Source organism: Diabrotica virgifera, chromosome 7 (genome assembly GCF_917563875.1).
Source record: "Diabrotica virgifera virgifera chromosome 7, PGI_DIABVI_V3a".
NCBI classification, from domain to species: Eukaryota; Metazoa; Arthropoda; class Insecta; order Coleoptera; family Chrysomelidae; genus Diabrotica; species Diabrotica virgifera.
In genome coordinates, this window is record NC_065449.1 from 57,226,203 (window position 1) to 57,245,200 (window position 18,998).

General features: G+C 33.0%; 1 protein-coding gene across 1 annotated transcript in view; it reads right to left on the reverse strand.

Moving 5' to 3' along the window:
• The window catches only part of LOC114330863 (venom acid phosphatase Acph-1), a 55,119-nt gene that overhangs the window by 26,120 nt on the left and 10,001 nt on the right, over positions 1-18,998 (reverse strand). The window contains exons 3-4 of the mRNA XM_028280285.2: positions 16,968-17,207; positions 680-850 (exon numbers count right to left, since the gene is read on the reverse strand). Coding sequence (XP_028136086.2) covers positions 680-850; positions 16,968-17,207 — 411 coding nt within the window. The remainder of the gene's footprint in view (positions 1-679; positions 851-16,967; positions 17,208-18,998) is intronic.

Consider the following 18,998-nt stretch of genomic DNA (forward strand, 5'->3'; position numbering starts at 1 on the left):
AAAAAACCCTCCAGTAATTCATTTGCATCAATTAAATGCCGAAAACCATCGAAACTTTAGAAAATGACGTCCCTTGCAGTGATCCTGGTCACCACGTCCTCCGGAAGTCAATTCTGATGGCATATTCGTGTTGAGCGATCCCAATAACCCATGAGTAATCTATTTATATCAATTTAATGATGAAAACCCTCGAAATTCTAGAAGATGACGTCCGTTGAAGGTCAAGGTTAAAGTAAAGGTCGCCATTGGATAGCCAGGAAAAAATCCTAGACTACTAGTACTTTTCTTTGATCCAAACTTCTACAAGTTGCCAGATAACCAGCAACTCAGGGAATTAGAATACCCAGTAAATTTTATAATTTTCCGAGTTTGTGCCTATATATCTTGAAAACCCTTAATACGATTGAGTTGTGCCCATGAGAACTTTTTATCAGGATGTTTCAGAGTATTTGCCCAAAGTATGAACGAAATCCACTGGGACCTAATTTCCACAAGGTTTGTGCGGGGGTACTTTAAAGGTTTATATCCCTAAATTTTCCACCTCTTCTAGTTTCATCTCTTTTTATTTTACAACGTATTATGTTTTCCGTCATTTACGTATTCTGAATTTTGCCGGTTATTAGAGCACTCATCACAAAATTTAGTCATTATAGGTTCGAGATCTATCTATTGGTCTTACCAAAATTTGAAATCCAAAATATAAAAGATAACCTCTTAAGAGAGAGTTACAGGGTTCTCCTGTTTTATTAGTAAGAGTTGCTAGTAGCTTGTCATATTTGCTAAGATCGTTTGATGCTAAGAAGTCTTGGAATATCGGATCCCATCTTTCACATCCAAAACCGAATAATTCCTGAAATAAATAAAAAATATTAGATACAAAAAAATATTGATTCATTTATTAGTCCTAACTGTAAAGAATGAAAGGAAATAAGCTTAGCCTATTTTTTTTAATGGCTAAGTTATTAAGTCGTATCTAATTTAACAGGTCTGGTAAATCTGTATTCTAGGCTATTGAATAATATATTCAAAATAAGATAACTAAAATGAACTACAACGTTAACGGGGTTTTATTATTTCATATGGTCAATGGACATCTATATATATAAAAAAAAGAATGTGTGTGTACTTTGTACGCACGTAAGAAGTTATACTTCTATTATATGATTTCTTAAAAATAAATATATTTTAAACAGCTTGTTTTAATTTTTTTAAACACCAAACTAATTTTGTGCTTACCACTTTCAAAAAAATAAAAAAATAAAGTATAGGATTGCTCCGGATTCGAACTCAAGACCTCTCGATCTTTGGCCGAATGCTATACCAAATACGCTACGAGGACTGTGTCTGTATCGGTTCGGACGTAGCTAATGACAATTCACGGTAACAAACAGGTAAGGTGAAGTATAATAAATATACAATAAAATGTTTTAATAATACTCATCTTACTCCTGAGGAAGACAAATCCAAAGACACAAAAATTATAATAAATATATTTACTAAAAACACTAGTATATTCTTTTCACACCTTTTCTTGCACTGATATATTTATACATAACTTGAAAGATAGCAACTAAACGCCATACTGTCTGTGTGCGCATGCGCGCAGTATTATGAAATTTTACTCTCAATCGCGTCTAAAGAAGTATAACTTCAAAAAACCGCGTAGTGCTACTATTTAAAGGGGTGCGTTTTTGAGAAATGGGTGAATTAGTCCCTGGGCACGGGTTACATTAGGGTGAGTTCTATGCACTTTTGGTACAAACATATCTACATAAAAATTATTCCTGGTTAAATTTCCTATCCAAATATCACTTTTTAAAGTCAATGATACTTTTTTTTACAAAAATATATTCAAAAGAAAAAGCACAAACAAACCCAAAAGAAAGAAATTTTGTTTTTTGTCCCATAACTTTTGTCCACGAGGATATAGGTATAGACACTGCTTCATAGAAAAAAAAATTAAATATTTTCTCTTTAAAATAATGTTTGGTAGAGGTAATTAGGATTTACAGTTTTCGAAATATGATTTTTCAAAGTTGTCCACTCACAGCAATTTTGGGCAATTTTCCTTGTTATTTCGCAAATATTGTTCTGTAACTTTTTCTACGTAACTTTAGGTACATATATGCAATGGTGCACGTAATAGGAATATAAATCAATTACCTTTAAAATGGTCGACCGTATAACCGTATAACTTTGTACGACTTTTTTTAAAAGGGATTATGGTTTTTCAAGTTTTTATAATTTTAACGATTTTTTATAATATAATATAAAAATAAAATAATATTATTATATAATATATTATATATTATATAATATTATATAATACCTAATATAAAAAAATATTATTTTTTACATTTTTTACGATTATTTTTGAATAAGATATTATTTTTCAAAATGTAATAAGTACTTGCAACGATTTTTGATTTTAGGATTATTTTTTAAATTTCTCATTATAACATTTTGAAGTTATCCTTCTTTACGCGCGATATGAGGGTGAATTTTTATATGTTAAAACCTACGATCCGGGTGCATGCGCATTATAACTTTGTTCTGATTGGATGTTCAAATGGCATGTCAAAAATTATCCAATATGGCAGCTGTAGCACAGCTGTGGTGTGGACGGTTGACGGTTTGGATATGTATGGTTGTTGCGTTTTAAAATTTGTGGGAAGAGAAACAACAAGCAAAGGTTAGTTAATCGTTATACTGCCTTTTTGAAGTTATACTTCTTTAGGCGCGATTTCATTGAGGGTGAAATTTTAGTAATCTGCGCACACAGGCAGTATGGAGTTCGTTACTAAATGTTTTAATTTATGTATTTCTCAGTCCAGAAAAGGTGTGGAAAGAATATATTAGTGTTTTTAAATATATTTTTCTAAAAAAGTGTTAAAAATGCAATTTATAGCACTCCATAGGAGCGTTAAAAATGCTACTTTAAAGCACCGGTGCTTTAAAAATTTTAAGGCACTTGTCAAATTGTGAAACGTCAAAATATTTATATTTCATTTAGTAACATTAATAGATATTAATATTACCTATTTACGAATGTTTCTTCTAAAATTTAGGAATATATATATATATTAATTTTATAATACATTTAAATATGTAGTAATTTTCTTTACAATTTTTACTTACCAATTTGTTTTGTTTATACCTAATATCGCCGTTGTCTAGCAAGTGTCTGCGTAGATTAGCGGTATGTGTATTTAGCTACGGACCTGTTAGTACTTGGTTCGATTCCCACATAAGGAAATTTTTTTTGTTTATTATTAATGGTTATTGACATCTTAGACTATTATTATATGGACATATAAATGATTAAAAATAATTAAAATAATTAATCGGGATATTGCCCAACTATTTACCGGGTTGCAAATTTATAATAATTGCCTATTTCAAAATGCACTTTTGAAATGAATTTTTCTTATGCACAAATGCAAGTTCAGATTTCTTATTCATTACAATAGTTCACAAAATTTCCTGACATTCTCACGAATCCAACGCACCAAACTGCATTAAAATCCGTCTTACTGCGCCAAAAATCGAGAGTAAGGCCTTTTTCTGTGCTTCAAAGCCTCGACTAATTCGGCCAGAGATCGAGAGGTCGTGAGTTCGAATCCAGTGCAATCCTATACTTTTTTTAAATTTTTTGAAAGCGGTAAGCACAAGATTAGTTTGGTGTTTAAAAAAATTAAAACAAACTGTTTAAAGTATATTTATTTTTAAGAAATCATATAATAGAAGTATAATTTCTTACGTGCGTAAAAAGTACACACACATTTTTTTTTTCTTGTACATGAATATACTATATATTGCTCAATAAAGAGGGCTTACATTCTGTTCTTTAAAATGGTATATCATCTATATTTAAATAATGGAAACCGAGTGATTCTTTGATACTTTTTTACCTGTATTATTTAAAATTATTTTTTTTTACAAAAATTACATAAACATTACAGTCTTTTCCAATACATAAACATTAGTCTTAGAAAACATCACTTTAGTTTATTAAAAATTATTTAAACGTTAACATTTAAAAAATTTTCAAAATCAAAGTCCATCTCTTTGTTAGCATTAGCTTCAATATCTTCCTCTAACACCTCAGTTATCAGAGTTCCCACAATTATTTAGTACCCATGCACATGCACCCTTGGCAGAATATTGGACAACTAATAGGGAACTTGCATAAATTTTTAAATATTAAAATGATATTAAAAAACATAAGGTAACATGATCTTAAAACGCTTGCATGCGAAAAAAACAAATATTTTTAACCCGTACGCTAATTACGAAGCTTTGAAAATGCTATAAAATTTAAATATCTTAGGAGGCTCTTGAACGTCCTTCTATTGGTCCGACGTCACGGGTCACGGTCAACCGGGCTAGCAGTCGGAAACAACGCGATTAAGGTAGGTATCACGGGTATATTACATTTTAATCGTCTTTAATGGAAAATTCCTAGGTATTATTTATGTTCATCTTATATATTGTAATAAGTAGTTCCCCAATCAGCTTAGTTTTAAATTGAAATTAATAAAGTTGAGTGCTACTTTGTAAAGAGTTTAAAACGCATAATATGACGGACGAGGGTAAGTCTGACAACTTACCTACCGTTGATGTCTTCATGGTGGCAACTTTTATAAAAAGTAGTGAAAGCTATTCTATTGGAGAAATGCGAGGTGTCAAGGCAAATCCGTTTATAACAATAGTTTGGTACCATTATATTATAGTATACGGTTTACCCCGTGGGTTTGATCTACCTACCTCTAATCGAAGGATTTCGTATATCCTGGTAAAGATTACGGTGTAATTTGCATTATAATAAAGATTATAGTTTATTGTAATGTTTATTAGTACCTAGTAGAGCCTTTCATTATTGTGTTCAAAGCCTTCTGAGAAAAGATTATGGTGATTAGCAGACGTACCGATAGAACGTGTACATAGCCAACAAAATCCTTCTTTACAAAGTTAATAATACGCATAAATAAGAAGAATCATTATTGTAATTTTACTAGTTAATATCTTTATCATCTCAGCTTATACTTACACCGCATCCCTCGGTAGACCGCAAGCTATAGGAGAAACCCGACTGTAGACCGCATACTATAGTAGCACCAATACTATTTAGTTACTCTTACTTTTATTACTAAAAGTTTTGTTTATTTTTAAGTTACTTGTTTCTTCTTTGTTCTTCAACACAAGAAACGACAAAAGTAATTTCATAAAAAAGAACTTTTTGATACATGTCAACAGAGATAAAATGTTAATATTTTGCCTGTCACAGAAAAAATCATTTTTGCCACAGCGTAAAACAAGATATTTCAACTGTATTATTTATCTATGGGCAAACTGCATTAAATGCAATAGCCCACCGAACGGGCAAACGATACGAGTGACCTATGACGTCAGACCCCAGCTCTCGCTTTTGAAGTTGTTTGAAACGGAAATTTTAGGCGCGGAAATTTGATCAGATGTTGTACGTACACTATTCATTGTTAAGACGTAATATTTTGAATATAACATTTTAAAACATAAATTAACAATTTTTGTCCAAAAAAATTTTTTAGTGCAAGTTCCCTATTCCTATCTTCCTACAACTTCAGTTTTTTGTACATCCTTTGGTACATTTACATGCTATTTTTTCAAGCAAAGTTTGTGGTGCAGGAGCTTTGACAGTAAATATTGGAATTAATCCATATTTTGAAGTTTTCTTGGTCGAGTCAAGTGGATCCAAAGTATTACCTATAAAAATAAGATTCAATCATAACACACAATCACATAAAAAAGTTATAATGACAAATTTAAAAATAATCCTAAAATCAAAAATCGTTGCAAGTACTTATTACATTTTTAAAAAGCATATCTTATTCAAAAATAATCCTAGAATTTTTTATAATACACCATTTTCACTGAAAAAAATATTGTACATAGTACCAATGAACGCCAATCATTGAATTTTTTTACATTGATTCAATGAAAATTTCGTTAATACTATAAACACGTAGTCATTATGTAATGACCATATTCATTATTACAATGTAATTCTATTCATTAAAAAATAATGAATAGAATCATTAATTCAACGAATCGTTTTATCTATCCAATGACTTTTTTCATAATACTAATAATTTGTTCATTGTCTATACGAAACTATGCATCAGGATTATGCGGTTAAATTAATGAATATAAAGCGTTGCACTAATGTACAGTGTTCATTCAATTACGAACTCGTTTATTGAATCAATGTTTTCGTACATTAAATTAATGTTTTCGACTTTGATTAATAACTCTATACATTGTTTTGATGTAACGCAATCATTGTTTTAACGTAATATACCTGAATCAATGATTAATACGTTGTAACAACAATCTTGTACATAAACCGATACATTTCTTAAAACTCTTTAAGTGTTTTTATTGGTGTAAAAAATCACGTGACAACAGTTGTAATCTCCTAGCAGACAGTTACCCTGCAGCTGCAGACTCTGAAGAGAGGTGTTTGGCACTAGTGATTTGGTTGGTTTTTCTAAGGTAAGTATTTACATATATTTTTAACTATTTATAAATTATTTTGTTGGATTTCTATAAAAAAAAGTTGTACTTCTATTTCCACTTTTTCAGATTGATATGGACTTTGGAGTGGCATTTGGAAATGGACTTATTGATGGATGGGACAGCAATTTCGAAAGAATTATCTCCTTTCTTCAGTGTGAAAGTCATATCAAGGATAAAACAAATAAATTTTTATTTGAAAAGATTACCTGCCCATGAAGACATTACGGAATGTAAGTACCTATTTCATTATTCAATCTTACATATCTAGCATTAATTAATTTTTTTTTTATTTACCTGATGCCTCGACAACTAATGGCCATTGGCATGGTAGGTACGGTGCATTTTTTCAGTCAGGTATCCAGTGTCATGTGTAGTGTGTGTGTTGAGTAAGTGTCTTATTACTTTGCAAAGTCGACGTCATTGTCTTTGCAAAGAGACGCTAATTGTATCCGAACGTCTGCGGTCCCTCCGGTGAGTAATTAATTTTTGTTCTCTGTAAATTTTTTGAAAAGCTAATTCGACAAATGAATTGCTTATTTATGAAAGGCCTCTTGTCACAAAATGTAAATTTTGGGAAACAAGAAAAAACTGTTTAGTTTTATAAAAAACGATTTTATACTTTTCTGATTTTTCGAAACATTTTAAGGACCTTGAAACTCAAAATAAATCATGTTAGTTACACTTTTTAAAATCAATACTGTATTTTTTTATTATTGAGAATAGCTGACAAAAGGCCTTTAATAAACAAAAGTCTTGTTTTACGGGAAAATTTTGATTGGTGGCTGAATTTAGACCGTGTTTATTTATAATTAATATTACTTTATTAAAACAGTTCTAGGACAATACAATTAGCTAAAATTAAATGCCATTTTATATATTTTTGCTCATTTTTTGGTTGCAACTGTAGGCCATAGGGCAAGTTCATTGTAAAACCACTTGTGTTCTTGAAGGACGTACTGCAAAAGTTTCTTCAGGTGATTAATTTTTTCTTGATGAGTTGGTACCTTTGATTCATGAATTTTCCTTGCTAATGACGAAGGGGAAGATGGCTTAAAGGTTTTGCTAAGAAATTCACCTATAAAATCAGGTACAACAACCACTCCTTTTTTTAAATCTTTCGCAAGTAAATTCATAGTAGGAAGAAATAGTTAACATTTCCTTTTTTTTTTTGTTTTTCTCAATTTTACTTTCTTCTGAAACACTATGTTGCCAACAGTGCTTTTATTTATGAAAAGTCCCTTGTCATCGACATGAGGCTTTTCATAAGTAAACGATGTGCGAATATATGGGTTAGCATTTTCTAAGTTAAACTTAAATTTGAAAAAAAGTGACACGAGGCCTTTCATAAATAAGCGATTCAAATAGGTAAAATAAAATAGGAACCATTTGAAAATATTTCTAAATGGTATAATCTTAAAAAAGATTAGTAAATTAAATCTTTAGATGAATAAACCGTAAATAATTGAAAAATATTGCAGTCGGCAGTATCTACACTGAACCAAAAAAGTACGTAAATATAATGAAAAAAACATTGATTCAAAAACGGGGAGCATTAATTTTCGTCCAAAGATTAGTATCGTTGGTCCAATGTAAGTAGATACATTAACTAATGCTCAAAAACATTAAATTCTATGAACTAGTACGTTCATTCAATGTACTTTCTAGTTAAGAATTAATGTACCGATACATTGATTCAATGTACCGATCCATTGATTCAATGTACATTCTAGTAAAGAATCAATGTATCGGTACATTGAATCAATGTATCGGTACATTGAATCAATGTATCGGTACATTGAATCAATGGATCGGTACATTAATTCTTAACTAGAAAGTACATTGAATGAACGTACTAATTCATAGAAGTTAATGTTTTTAAGCATTAGTTAATGTATCTACTTACATTGGACCAACGATACTGATCTTTGGACGAAAATTAATGCTCCCCGTTTTTGAATCAATGTTTTTTTCATTCTATTTACGTACTTTTTTGGTTCAGTGTTAAAGTAAACAGAATAAGCTTTCTTTTTTATTATATAATAAATACCTAAATGTAGAAAAAAAAGTTATAATGGTAAATTTAAAAAATAATCGTAAAACATATAAAAACTCGTTAAAAGTATAAATTCTTAAAAGAAGTCGTACAACATTATACAGTAGAACATTTTAAAGGTAATTGATTTCTATTCATCTTACACGTACCATTGCATATGCCTGAAGTTACGTAGAAAAAAGTTACAGAACAATATTTGCGAAATAACAAGGAAAATTGCCCAAAATTGCTGTGAGTGGCGAATTTTGAAAAATCATATTTTGAAAACTGTAAATCCTAATGACCTCTACCAAACATCATTTTAAAGAGAAAATATGTAAGTTTTTTTCTGTGAAGCAATGTCTATACCTATATCCCCGTGGACAAAAGTTATGGGACAAAAAACAAAATTTCTTTCTTTTGGGGTTCTTTGTGCTTTTTCTTTTGAATATATTTTTGTAAAAAAAAGTATCTTTGACTTTAAAAAGTTATATTTAGATAGGAAATTTAACCAGGAACAATTTTTATGTAGACGTGTTTGTACCAAAAGTGCATAGAACTCACCCTAATATAACCTGTGCCCAGGGAATAATTCACTCATTTGTCAAAAACGCAGCCCTTTAAATGGTAGCACTCCGCGGTTTTTTCATATATAGAGATTCATTGACCATATAAAATAATAAAACCCAGTTAACGTTGTAGTTCCTTTCTATAGTACATAATCCATAGCCAATTCAATGATATTATTTTACCTTTGATACTAACATCCGGTGTTTTGAACAGTGGCGTACTGAGCATGGTTCCGCGGGCTCCGCGGAACCAGGGCCCGGGCCCCACTGGGGTCCGCTCTAGTGTGCTCTTTGCTTTTTTTTCTAATTTGATGGGGACATTTTGCACTACACAAGTACACAATAGAAAATGTAACTTCATAATAAATTTTTATTTTTGTGTAGGTACTTATAAATTAAAACGAAGAATACCTATTTATAAAAAAAATGAAAACAAAATTTATTATTAGACACAAGGAAAACTTTTGGAAGGTCCTGTACTTGTTTTATCTACTAAAACTGACTAGAACCCAATTTCTGGTTTCAACACATGTAAAGAATTACCGCCTGTAGGTACCTTCTAACTCAAAAACTTATATTTATATTACCACGTTTCATGGATTAGTCGTAAACTAGAAAGTTGTAAAATTTTGCAAATTGACACAGTCATTGCAAGTTTTATACTTGTATTGAGGAGTGTTTTAAAAATACCTAATCCCAAAACAATAAACTCGACGAAAAATCCTTCTTTTGTTTGTATTTATAGCATCATCATTCTTTACTTTTACTTTGAGGGTTTAGTATCAAACAACGTTAACTACAAAAACATAAAGTGGCAGAAAATGCGAAAAACTGTTTTGAAACGTAATATCGGCCAACAAATTTGTGATTACGGAGGCAAAATACATTAGAATATAAATCTGTAAATTTATATACTATTATTATGGTTTCTTTGACATATGGTAGAAATTATTACAGGTTATTGTTATTCTACAGAGAAAAAAATAGAATTTTTTTCTAATAATGACCTGATAACGCTTTTTGATATTACCGATATATATTTTTTCTAACCGTTAACGTCGCACCTGATAATAATAGTTTTACTACAGGGTTAGCACTGCTGGTTGAAAATGTAAAAATGTAATTTCCCTAAAATGTTGAGAAAATTTCACTGATATTTCCCCTTTTTTCAGGATATCCTTTAACTTAAATTCAGTGATATTTTCAAAATTTTCAGGATATCCAATGCAGCACTAACCCTGTATTATAAAAAATGTTATAAGTGTATTTAAATAAAAAACTTTATTTTTCTAATAGCATACAAATATTAAACTTATGAAATGTCTAAATACTTATAGGTACCATCTTTAAACGTCTTCATCTTCTGAAACATTTTCATTATGATCATCACCCCTTCCTTGAAGATTCTAGTAAAAGAAGTGATATTAGTCTTTGATTTTTGCTCACAGTGTTCTACTAAACCTTTTAACTTTTTATTAACGGTTTGTCATATTTTCTTCTTGGCACAAGTTTGTTAATTGAAAATGTTCGAAATTGTATTCTCTGTATTTTTAATTTCGTAAAGTTGTCTGATTTAAAATTGTATTTGAAATAACTGTGTGCAGTGTCTTCTTTTATAATATGTATATTGTAGCCAAACTATGTTCAACCATTTGAAACCGTTTCCTTCAATGTCAGTTTTTTTATTTTTAATCATTTGAATTTAAAGTTCTTTAAAATTCAAAATGTCTTCCTGATCTATTTCAACTACTTCGTATTTTGATTTCTTTAAAGCAATTTTAATCACTGTACATATACCATCCCGATGGATCATAAATTTCCAAGCCTTTACTCGCGTTTTCGATGTGGGCATGGACCATATCACTTTCCATTTGGGAATATCCGGGCTCAAAAAATAACTGGTCGATTTTTGAAATATTTAGTGTTTCAACAGCAAACAGAAACATTTTGGCCCGAACAACTTTCAGACATAAAAGCGAAGTCTTTCCCAGTAACTTCACTTTTCATTGTATTTGTAAGGCAAGAGGCTACCTCGGAAGATCCACGACCCGCTAGTGCTTCGTGTCATACAAAGTTTTGTGCTACGACTGGACATTTTTCTGTTAAACACTGACAAAATCAAAATATTAAATAATTACGACAAATATATTCGTAACCGACAATAAGAAAATAACATATATGTTTTCTTTTAACTTCGGCAAAACTAAAAAATGTAATGAGTAATCAGATTATTGTAATCATATAATCATGTAATGAGTAATCAGATGGTAGAATCGAACAATATCGAAAATAAACAAATGTATTTAGCTATCCAGTATCAAAATGACGTTTTTCAAACAAATAGGAATTATAAATAATACCGCTGTCTACAATTACAGCTTAAAATATTAGTGTCAATAAACGTTAACAGTCGATAACTGTCTTTGATGTATCACGAAATTCACTGTGAAATAACGTTATCACCCCTTAGATGTTTTTGACATAAACAATTTTTTCACAATTGGTAGTTAACGTTTAATGTATTTTGTAACCTGCTGCAGATAGAGATACAGGTTTTTGTTACTAAATGAAGTCGAAAACGGTGAACTCGATTATAGAAATATCTCAATTTCACAAAAAATTTAGACAACGTTGTTTGACACTAAACCCTCGACTTTTAAGTAATAATTCTAGATACCTGAAATTTGCATTCTAATATTCATTTTTTAAAAGCTGTTTTAGTTATTCGACATTAATGTTTTTAATTATGACTTGAGATTTAGATGTAGAAAATTTTTGATTTTCATTATTTATAAAAACTGCTGAAGTAAAGTAATCAATAATTATGTTAGTATGAAAAACGATAGGATTAATATTAATTTATTGTTTTAAATTAGCTGAGTTTTTATAAATATATGATGATTTATATTTAATGTTTAATAAAAACTTTTAATATACAATGTGTGTTTTTATTGGGCGGGGGCCCACATTATTGGGGGGGCGGCGGATTAATGGGGAGGGGCCGCATCTCAACTGGAACCAGGGCCCGCGGATCTATCAGTACGCTACTGGTTTTGAAAACACAATAGAAGAAATCAATGAAAGCGTATCAATTAACGGAACACTAGTGAATAATCTCAGATATGCAAACGATACAATACTCCTGGCAAGTACTCCTTGCAGACAGCAGAGAAAGAAGGGCTGCAAATTTTGAACCGCAGCCTTGAAATAAAACGACGTATTGTGATTGCGCGCAGCGGTCAAATACCTCCTGCGGTTCTCTCACTCTAATACCCGTAAGTTAGGTTTGGACCGAAGGGTTGTTAGGTCTTCATCCTTTCAGACCGCTGCGCGCAATTGCAATCTGCCCGACCAGAAGCGCTTTCAATAAAATAAAATCGGTATTACGCAATGGAAAACTGATAGAAATTAGAACTAGAGTATTGAGATGTTCAGGGCCGTAACTACCATTGGGGCAACCGGGGCAGTGCCCGGGGGCCCCCGACCAAGGGAGCCCCGTGCATAATAAACGAGGAAAATAAAAATACATATGTATTTTAAAAGCCGATCCCAGCGAACTATTTTCAAATGACACAATTTTAAAAAGACCGCAACATAGTTTTAATTTTTCACTGGGGAAATTAGTCTTTTAGACTAAAATGCAATTGGAACAGAACAGGGCCCCTGAGGCCTGAGCTAAGCTGGGGCCCCCGAGACCTTAACATAAAAATTTAAATTATTACTTAAGATATTAGTCTTTTCGGCGTAATAAAACCCAAAATGCCATTGTAAGAGTGGCGCCCGGGCTAAGCTGGGGCCCCCGAGACCTTTCGTAAACATATAAATTGTGACTGAGGAAATTAGTTATTTTGGCGAAATAAAAACTAAAATGCAACCGGAATAGGGACCCCAGGTCCCAGCTAATATGTCTTAATCAATTTACCCCAGACCACATCTTGGTACGTGAAAGGAACTACATATTGAAAAGAAAGGTATACATAAGATAAAATAAGCACATTAGGATCAGTCCCACCAGTACACTGACCAGCTTCACTGAGTGTGCTTGGCTCACACTGCAGTAGCTTAAGGCACCTTAAGGTGCTTTAAATCAAAGTGAACACGAACGAAGGAACGAATTCGTAGGTGTTCGCGTGGTTATTCGTTCGGTACAAAGTAAGACCATTTACATTGTAGCGAACGAACGCATTCGTAGATAATCCGTCCGCACTGTCAGATACAGATGAAGTTGTAATCATTAGCGCTACTAATTTTATAGTTATTGAAGGACATGCTGAAAAAAAAGAAAGAAGGGAGTGTGATGTTCACATAGGAGGAAAAATGCGCTTTCAAGGGGTTAAATATCAAACATTTTTCCAGACCCACCTTGCGCTGGGGATAAATTCCCCAGACCTCCTGGTAGGGGGCCCCCAGATCACATTTGCCCCGGGGCCCCCAACATCGTAGTTACGGCCCTGGAGATGTTACGTAGTCTTTGTCCTTTTATATGAAGTTGAAGCCTGGACAATTATGGGCGCAACTGGAAAAATAAGCTAATTAAAAAATTTAAAGCAGTGGAGTCGGAAAACAACAATAGAACTCTTCAGAACTGCTGCAGACAGAACTAAATGGGCCATGATGATAGCTACTTAAGGATGAGGCACATGAAGGAGAAAACCAACCTCCATTGTTAATTAACCGTTGTTTGGCTCGTTTTAAACTTTTCATATCTCCCCGTATTATATTAGGACAGAAAGACTCTTTAAAGGATATTATAAAAAAAGACAAATAAAGTTAAAAGATAAGAAGTGTTAATAATAAACTCCTGGACAAAATCAACGCACCACTGTAATTAATCTAAATATTTACAATATCAACACAAAATAAAACTAAGTTACATTGAAATAATAATAAACACCTACAAATAAGTCCAACATGACTTTATCATGACCTTAATTTGCCTTATTGTTTCTTTAAAGATTTGTTTTTGCCGGAAATGCGTAAATAAGCTAGCATAACTCCAAATTACAAAACGACAAAAATCAGTAAAATAACACAATAAAATGCATCTGGTTCAACACTAATACCGTGTAGGCCCTCCTCTACTTCTTATGACTGCATTTATGCGTCGAGGCATGCTTGATATCAAATGTTCAACGAAAGCTTGCGGAATATTCTCCCATTCTTCAATAACGGCCTCAATGAGTTGGTTGTGATTGGCAATAGGGGGTCTATTGCCAATAGGGGGACTTCAAATCTTTTTTTTTTTGAGATAGTCCCATAGACGCTCTATAGGATTCATGTCCGGACTGTTAGGTGGTCACTCTAATAATGGAATATCAACATCATTTAGGTAGCCAATAACCTGTCGAGCCACATGAGGTCGAGCGTTGTCTTGCAGGAATAAAAAATTAGGTCCAAGAAACGGAGCAAAAGGCATTACATGTTCGACAATAATGATGGCTAAGTAATAATGGGCATTCATAGACCTCGTACGTATGGGTATCAACTCCGTACGAGCTTCAAAACAAATTCCTCCCCAAAACATTTTAGAGCCACCACCAAAAGGTACTTTAGGAAAGATATTGCAGTTAGCAAACCTTTCTCCTCTCCTTCGCCAGATACGCTCACGCCCATCTAGAGCTTTTAGGCTTACTATAGTCTTATCGGAGAAAAGAACTCGTTTCCAATCATCGACGGTCCAATTTTGATGCAATATTGCAAAATTCGATCTCTGAACCTTGTGTTCTCTGGTAAGCAAGGGTTTTTTGACCGGTTTCCTGTTGCTCAATTCTGCTTCATGTAAACGTCTTCTAACTGTTCGAGACAATATCGCGACATTTCGAACATCTGCTAGTTCATTTTTTAGCAAATTGCTGGTGACTCTCCTATCTCTGAGAGCCCGTTGTCTCAAAAAACGATCATCAATTTGATTAGTGCAACGTTTTCACCCTTGCCCTGGTCTTCGATGGTACGACCCTGTTTCATTATATCGCCTCACCTTGCGACTGATGCTGGAATGATGTCTTACCTGCAACGTATCGCATTGAATATCCTTCATCTGGGAGAGTCGATGCTCGCACTGCCTCCTCCATTGGCAAATTTGTTTGGCGGTTCATTTTTGTATTTGATTTTTATGCAAATGAACTACCAAACATGCATGTGATGAAAAATATCACAATAAATAGCTTGTTTGTCACAATCTTTAATCGGCACAATTTGCTTTAATCGGCACTTTTTATGAAAAGTTTAACTCGCTTTTAGTCTAAAACGAAGTTTGATACAAATTATTGTTAAAACAAGACTACTATTAGCTTACATAACAACTGTCACTGTCAAACAAGGTCCATAGGCAACTTGTCGTACAGTAAATTATCAGTAAAAAAAGATTATTGAGAAAAATATGAGTGGTGCGTTAATTTTGTCCAGGAGTTTAAATATATTCAATTATTAAATCATGTGTTTAAAGTGTCAGACTTTTTGAAATGTTTTCCTTTTTTATATCTCTACAAACTTGAATAATGCGTTATCTTAAATCATCAAGGGATATTAATTTTAAAAAATGAATAACCATTTTCAATTTCGTTGCAACACGAAACTACAGCCGCATCATTATTCCAGTTCAATCAGAGAGTGCAGCAAGCACCTCTACCGGTTTCGAAACTTATTAGTCTCTCATCAGGAGGCACATATGCTGCTCTCTCTGACCCAACTAGGACAAACCCCGGCGTGCAGTCACGGATTGCAACGAACGAAATGGCAGGGATGCCCTAGCGGCAACTGCTAGCAAAAGACTAAGTTTTCAATCTAATAGCACATAAAACTACACCAAAAAATGTTACTCTACATCCTACCAGATTGAAAACAATGGGGACCTTCTCTGGTAACACCACCGAGGCTTCTACAATTTGTAAGCCATAACGGATGCTGAGACTAAGGAAGATGAGGGAATTTCACAATTTATAATTCAAGTCCCGTTTCACGTCCCATCTGCTCAGCGCCGTAAAGTTCCAACGAGAATGGTTCCCTCCGTATACTCCAATCAGAGTAAACATGTAAATAAAAAATGAATAACCATTTTCAATTTCGTTGCAACACGAAACTACAGCCTTACTATTATATTATTATTATAGTCTCTCATCAGAAGGCACATATGCTGCTCTCTCTGACCCAACTAGGACAAACCTCGGCGTGCATTCACGCATTGTAACGAACGAAAACGATTGCTAGCAGTTACCGCTAGGCCATCCCTGCCATTCCGTTCGTTGCAATCCGTAACTGCACGCCGAGGTTTGTCCTAGTTGGGTCAGAGAGAGCAGCATATGTGCCTCCTGATGAGAGACTAATAAGTTTCGAAACCGGTAGAGGTGCTTGCTGCACTCTTTGATTGAATTGGAATAATGATGCGGCTGTAGTTTCGTGTTGCAACGAAATTGAAAATGGTTATTCATTTTTGATTTATGTACATGTTTACTCTGATTGGAGTACGAAGGGAACCATTCTCGTTGGAACTTTACCGCGCTGAGCAGATAGGACGTGAATTATAAATTGTAAAATTCCCTCATCTTCCTTAGTCTCAGCATCCGTTAAGGCTTGCAAATTATTGTAGAAGCCTCGGAGGTGTTACCAGAGAAGGTTCCCATTGTTTTCAATCTGGTAGGATGTAGAGTAACATTTTTTGGTGTTGTTTTATGTGCTATTAGATTGAAAACTTAGTCTTTTGATATTAATTGTGTTTTTTAGAGCCGCAATAACCCAAACAGAGACAGAATCAAACAGAACATCACCATCGATGACTTTAAGTCATCTGCAGAATATAGCATTATTATTACCTGGTCTGAATGTCTTCCAACGTATTCGTATGGTGTAGGCTGCCAGTTCAAACCAGGTAACCAAGTTAGATCCTTGGTAGGTGGAAATAATCCTGCCAGCATTAATTGTAATGATGCCTTGGTTCTATTAAAATCACTACTTCGTGCATTGATTACATCAATGCTGTACTCTTCGTCCAAAAACCCCGAATAACGTTGGCGAATTTCCTTTCCTAAATTATAAACTTTTAGTTTTCCTTCCTAAAACCAAGAGGACAAACTAGAGTATCGGATTAGATATACATAAACTTAATTTTAAAAGACGTTTTATTATTATATGAAATGTAATGTATAATAATATACATATAAATACCAAAATACTCATGATGAGCAAGAAAGACGTATTTTATCGTAGTTAAAGGTGCAGAGAAGTTTATAAGTACAGTGCTGGAACCTCGATAAGTCGGATTAATCGGGACCGCGGTCGATCCGGGTTATCCGGAAAATGTGGTAAAAATTAATAAAATACATATAAATAATAAACAAATACACATTATAATTGCAAAAACAAGAAATACATATGCACAATACATATAAATTACGTACAGTTGTATACAGTATTGTTTATTTCTTGCTAAAAAACTTAGTCAAAGTGATGAAAAAATGTTTGTTTTGTCTGATGAAAATCGGTCCGGGTTAGCTGGTTTTCCGGGTTATCGTAGGCCGAATTATCGGGGTTCCACTGTAACTAATAAAGGGTCTACTGAATACACAACCCATTTCATATTAGAGTCTATACCTATAGGGTTCCTTGACATCTGGTAACGTGACAGTTCAATTAAGTTGATTTTGACGAATACCGTGCTAATTGAGAACTCAAATGAATCAACTGTTCCTCTATAGTTCCATGGCCGTTAACGCTCGTTGGAGATCGTGTTGGATACCATATTCGCTATCGTGACTTTATTGACAGTAGCTCTGAATATCGATGTAGTCGATTTTCTACATCATTGCTTTAGCCGGCATTATCAATTATTAATTTGTCCCGTTACTTTTGAATATTAGCCGCTCTCTTTCAGCAAATTTTGTTCGAATTTCGAATTCGAACCGAATGATCTAATCTCATACTTAACAAAAACGATGTTGAGTCTTAGGCCGATAAGATTTGTGGTAGATTCGTACTAATAAGGAAAAAAATAGTTATTGAGTGGGTGTCCCTAACGGTAGGTATGCTAACCTTGTTATATTTTTTATCAGCTAATGTGACAAATTTTTAAAAACTTTCGATACGATTAATTAATTTCAGAGCGAAGAAGTCGTCTACTGGGAAGGAATGTACAAAATATTTTATTTTTACATTGTAAATTATGATCTCTGAGTACGTGTCAAGTGTATCAAGTGTTCCTTTAATATTTTGATTCCTTATGTATGTTTATGCTATTGTTCCTAATGGGCATTCTAATTTTCCAAATTTTTGTTACATATTTTTTGCACCTCTAAGCATATACTCGAACTACTATACTAATGATATACTTATACCTAAAATGACACTCAGTCTCAACTGCAAGACGCAAGAGTTTCACAGGCTTAGTCTTATTCTTGCTCAAATCTTGCACGGTCAGTCTTGGTCTTGCTAAAATTAGGCGCTCTTGGTCTTGCGAAAACGCAAGAACAAGACCAAAACTGCAAGACCAAGACCGATTTTGGGAAACACTAGTTATAGTACATAAAGTCCGTTATAGTCTGTTAGAGTAGATATTATATGAAACAGTTTATAGTGTTTTACTCTCTCCCATCTTCAAATAATTCAGAAATGTAGTTTTTCCACTCGTTTAACTGTTCATTGACGTCTAATATTCTGTGTCCGGTTCTGTCTTCTACACTTGTGTAGAAGTTTGTATCGTGTTTCTTTTCGTATTGTTCAATTTGACAGTTCAGAATGTAATGTCTTTGTGTTTTTAATGTTTATTAATCAATTAAAAACCCCTATCAATTATAAGGCTGTTTAATTAATTAAAAACATATTTAGAAATACATTAGAAAACGTACTAA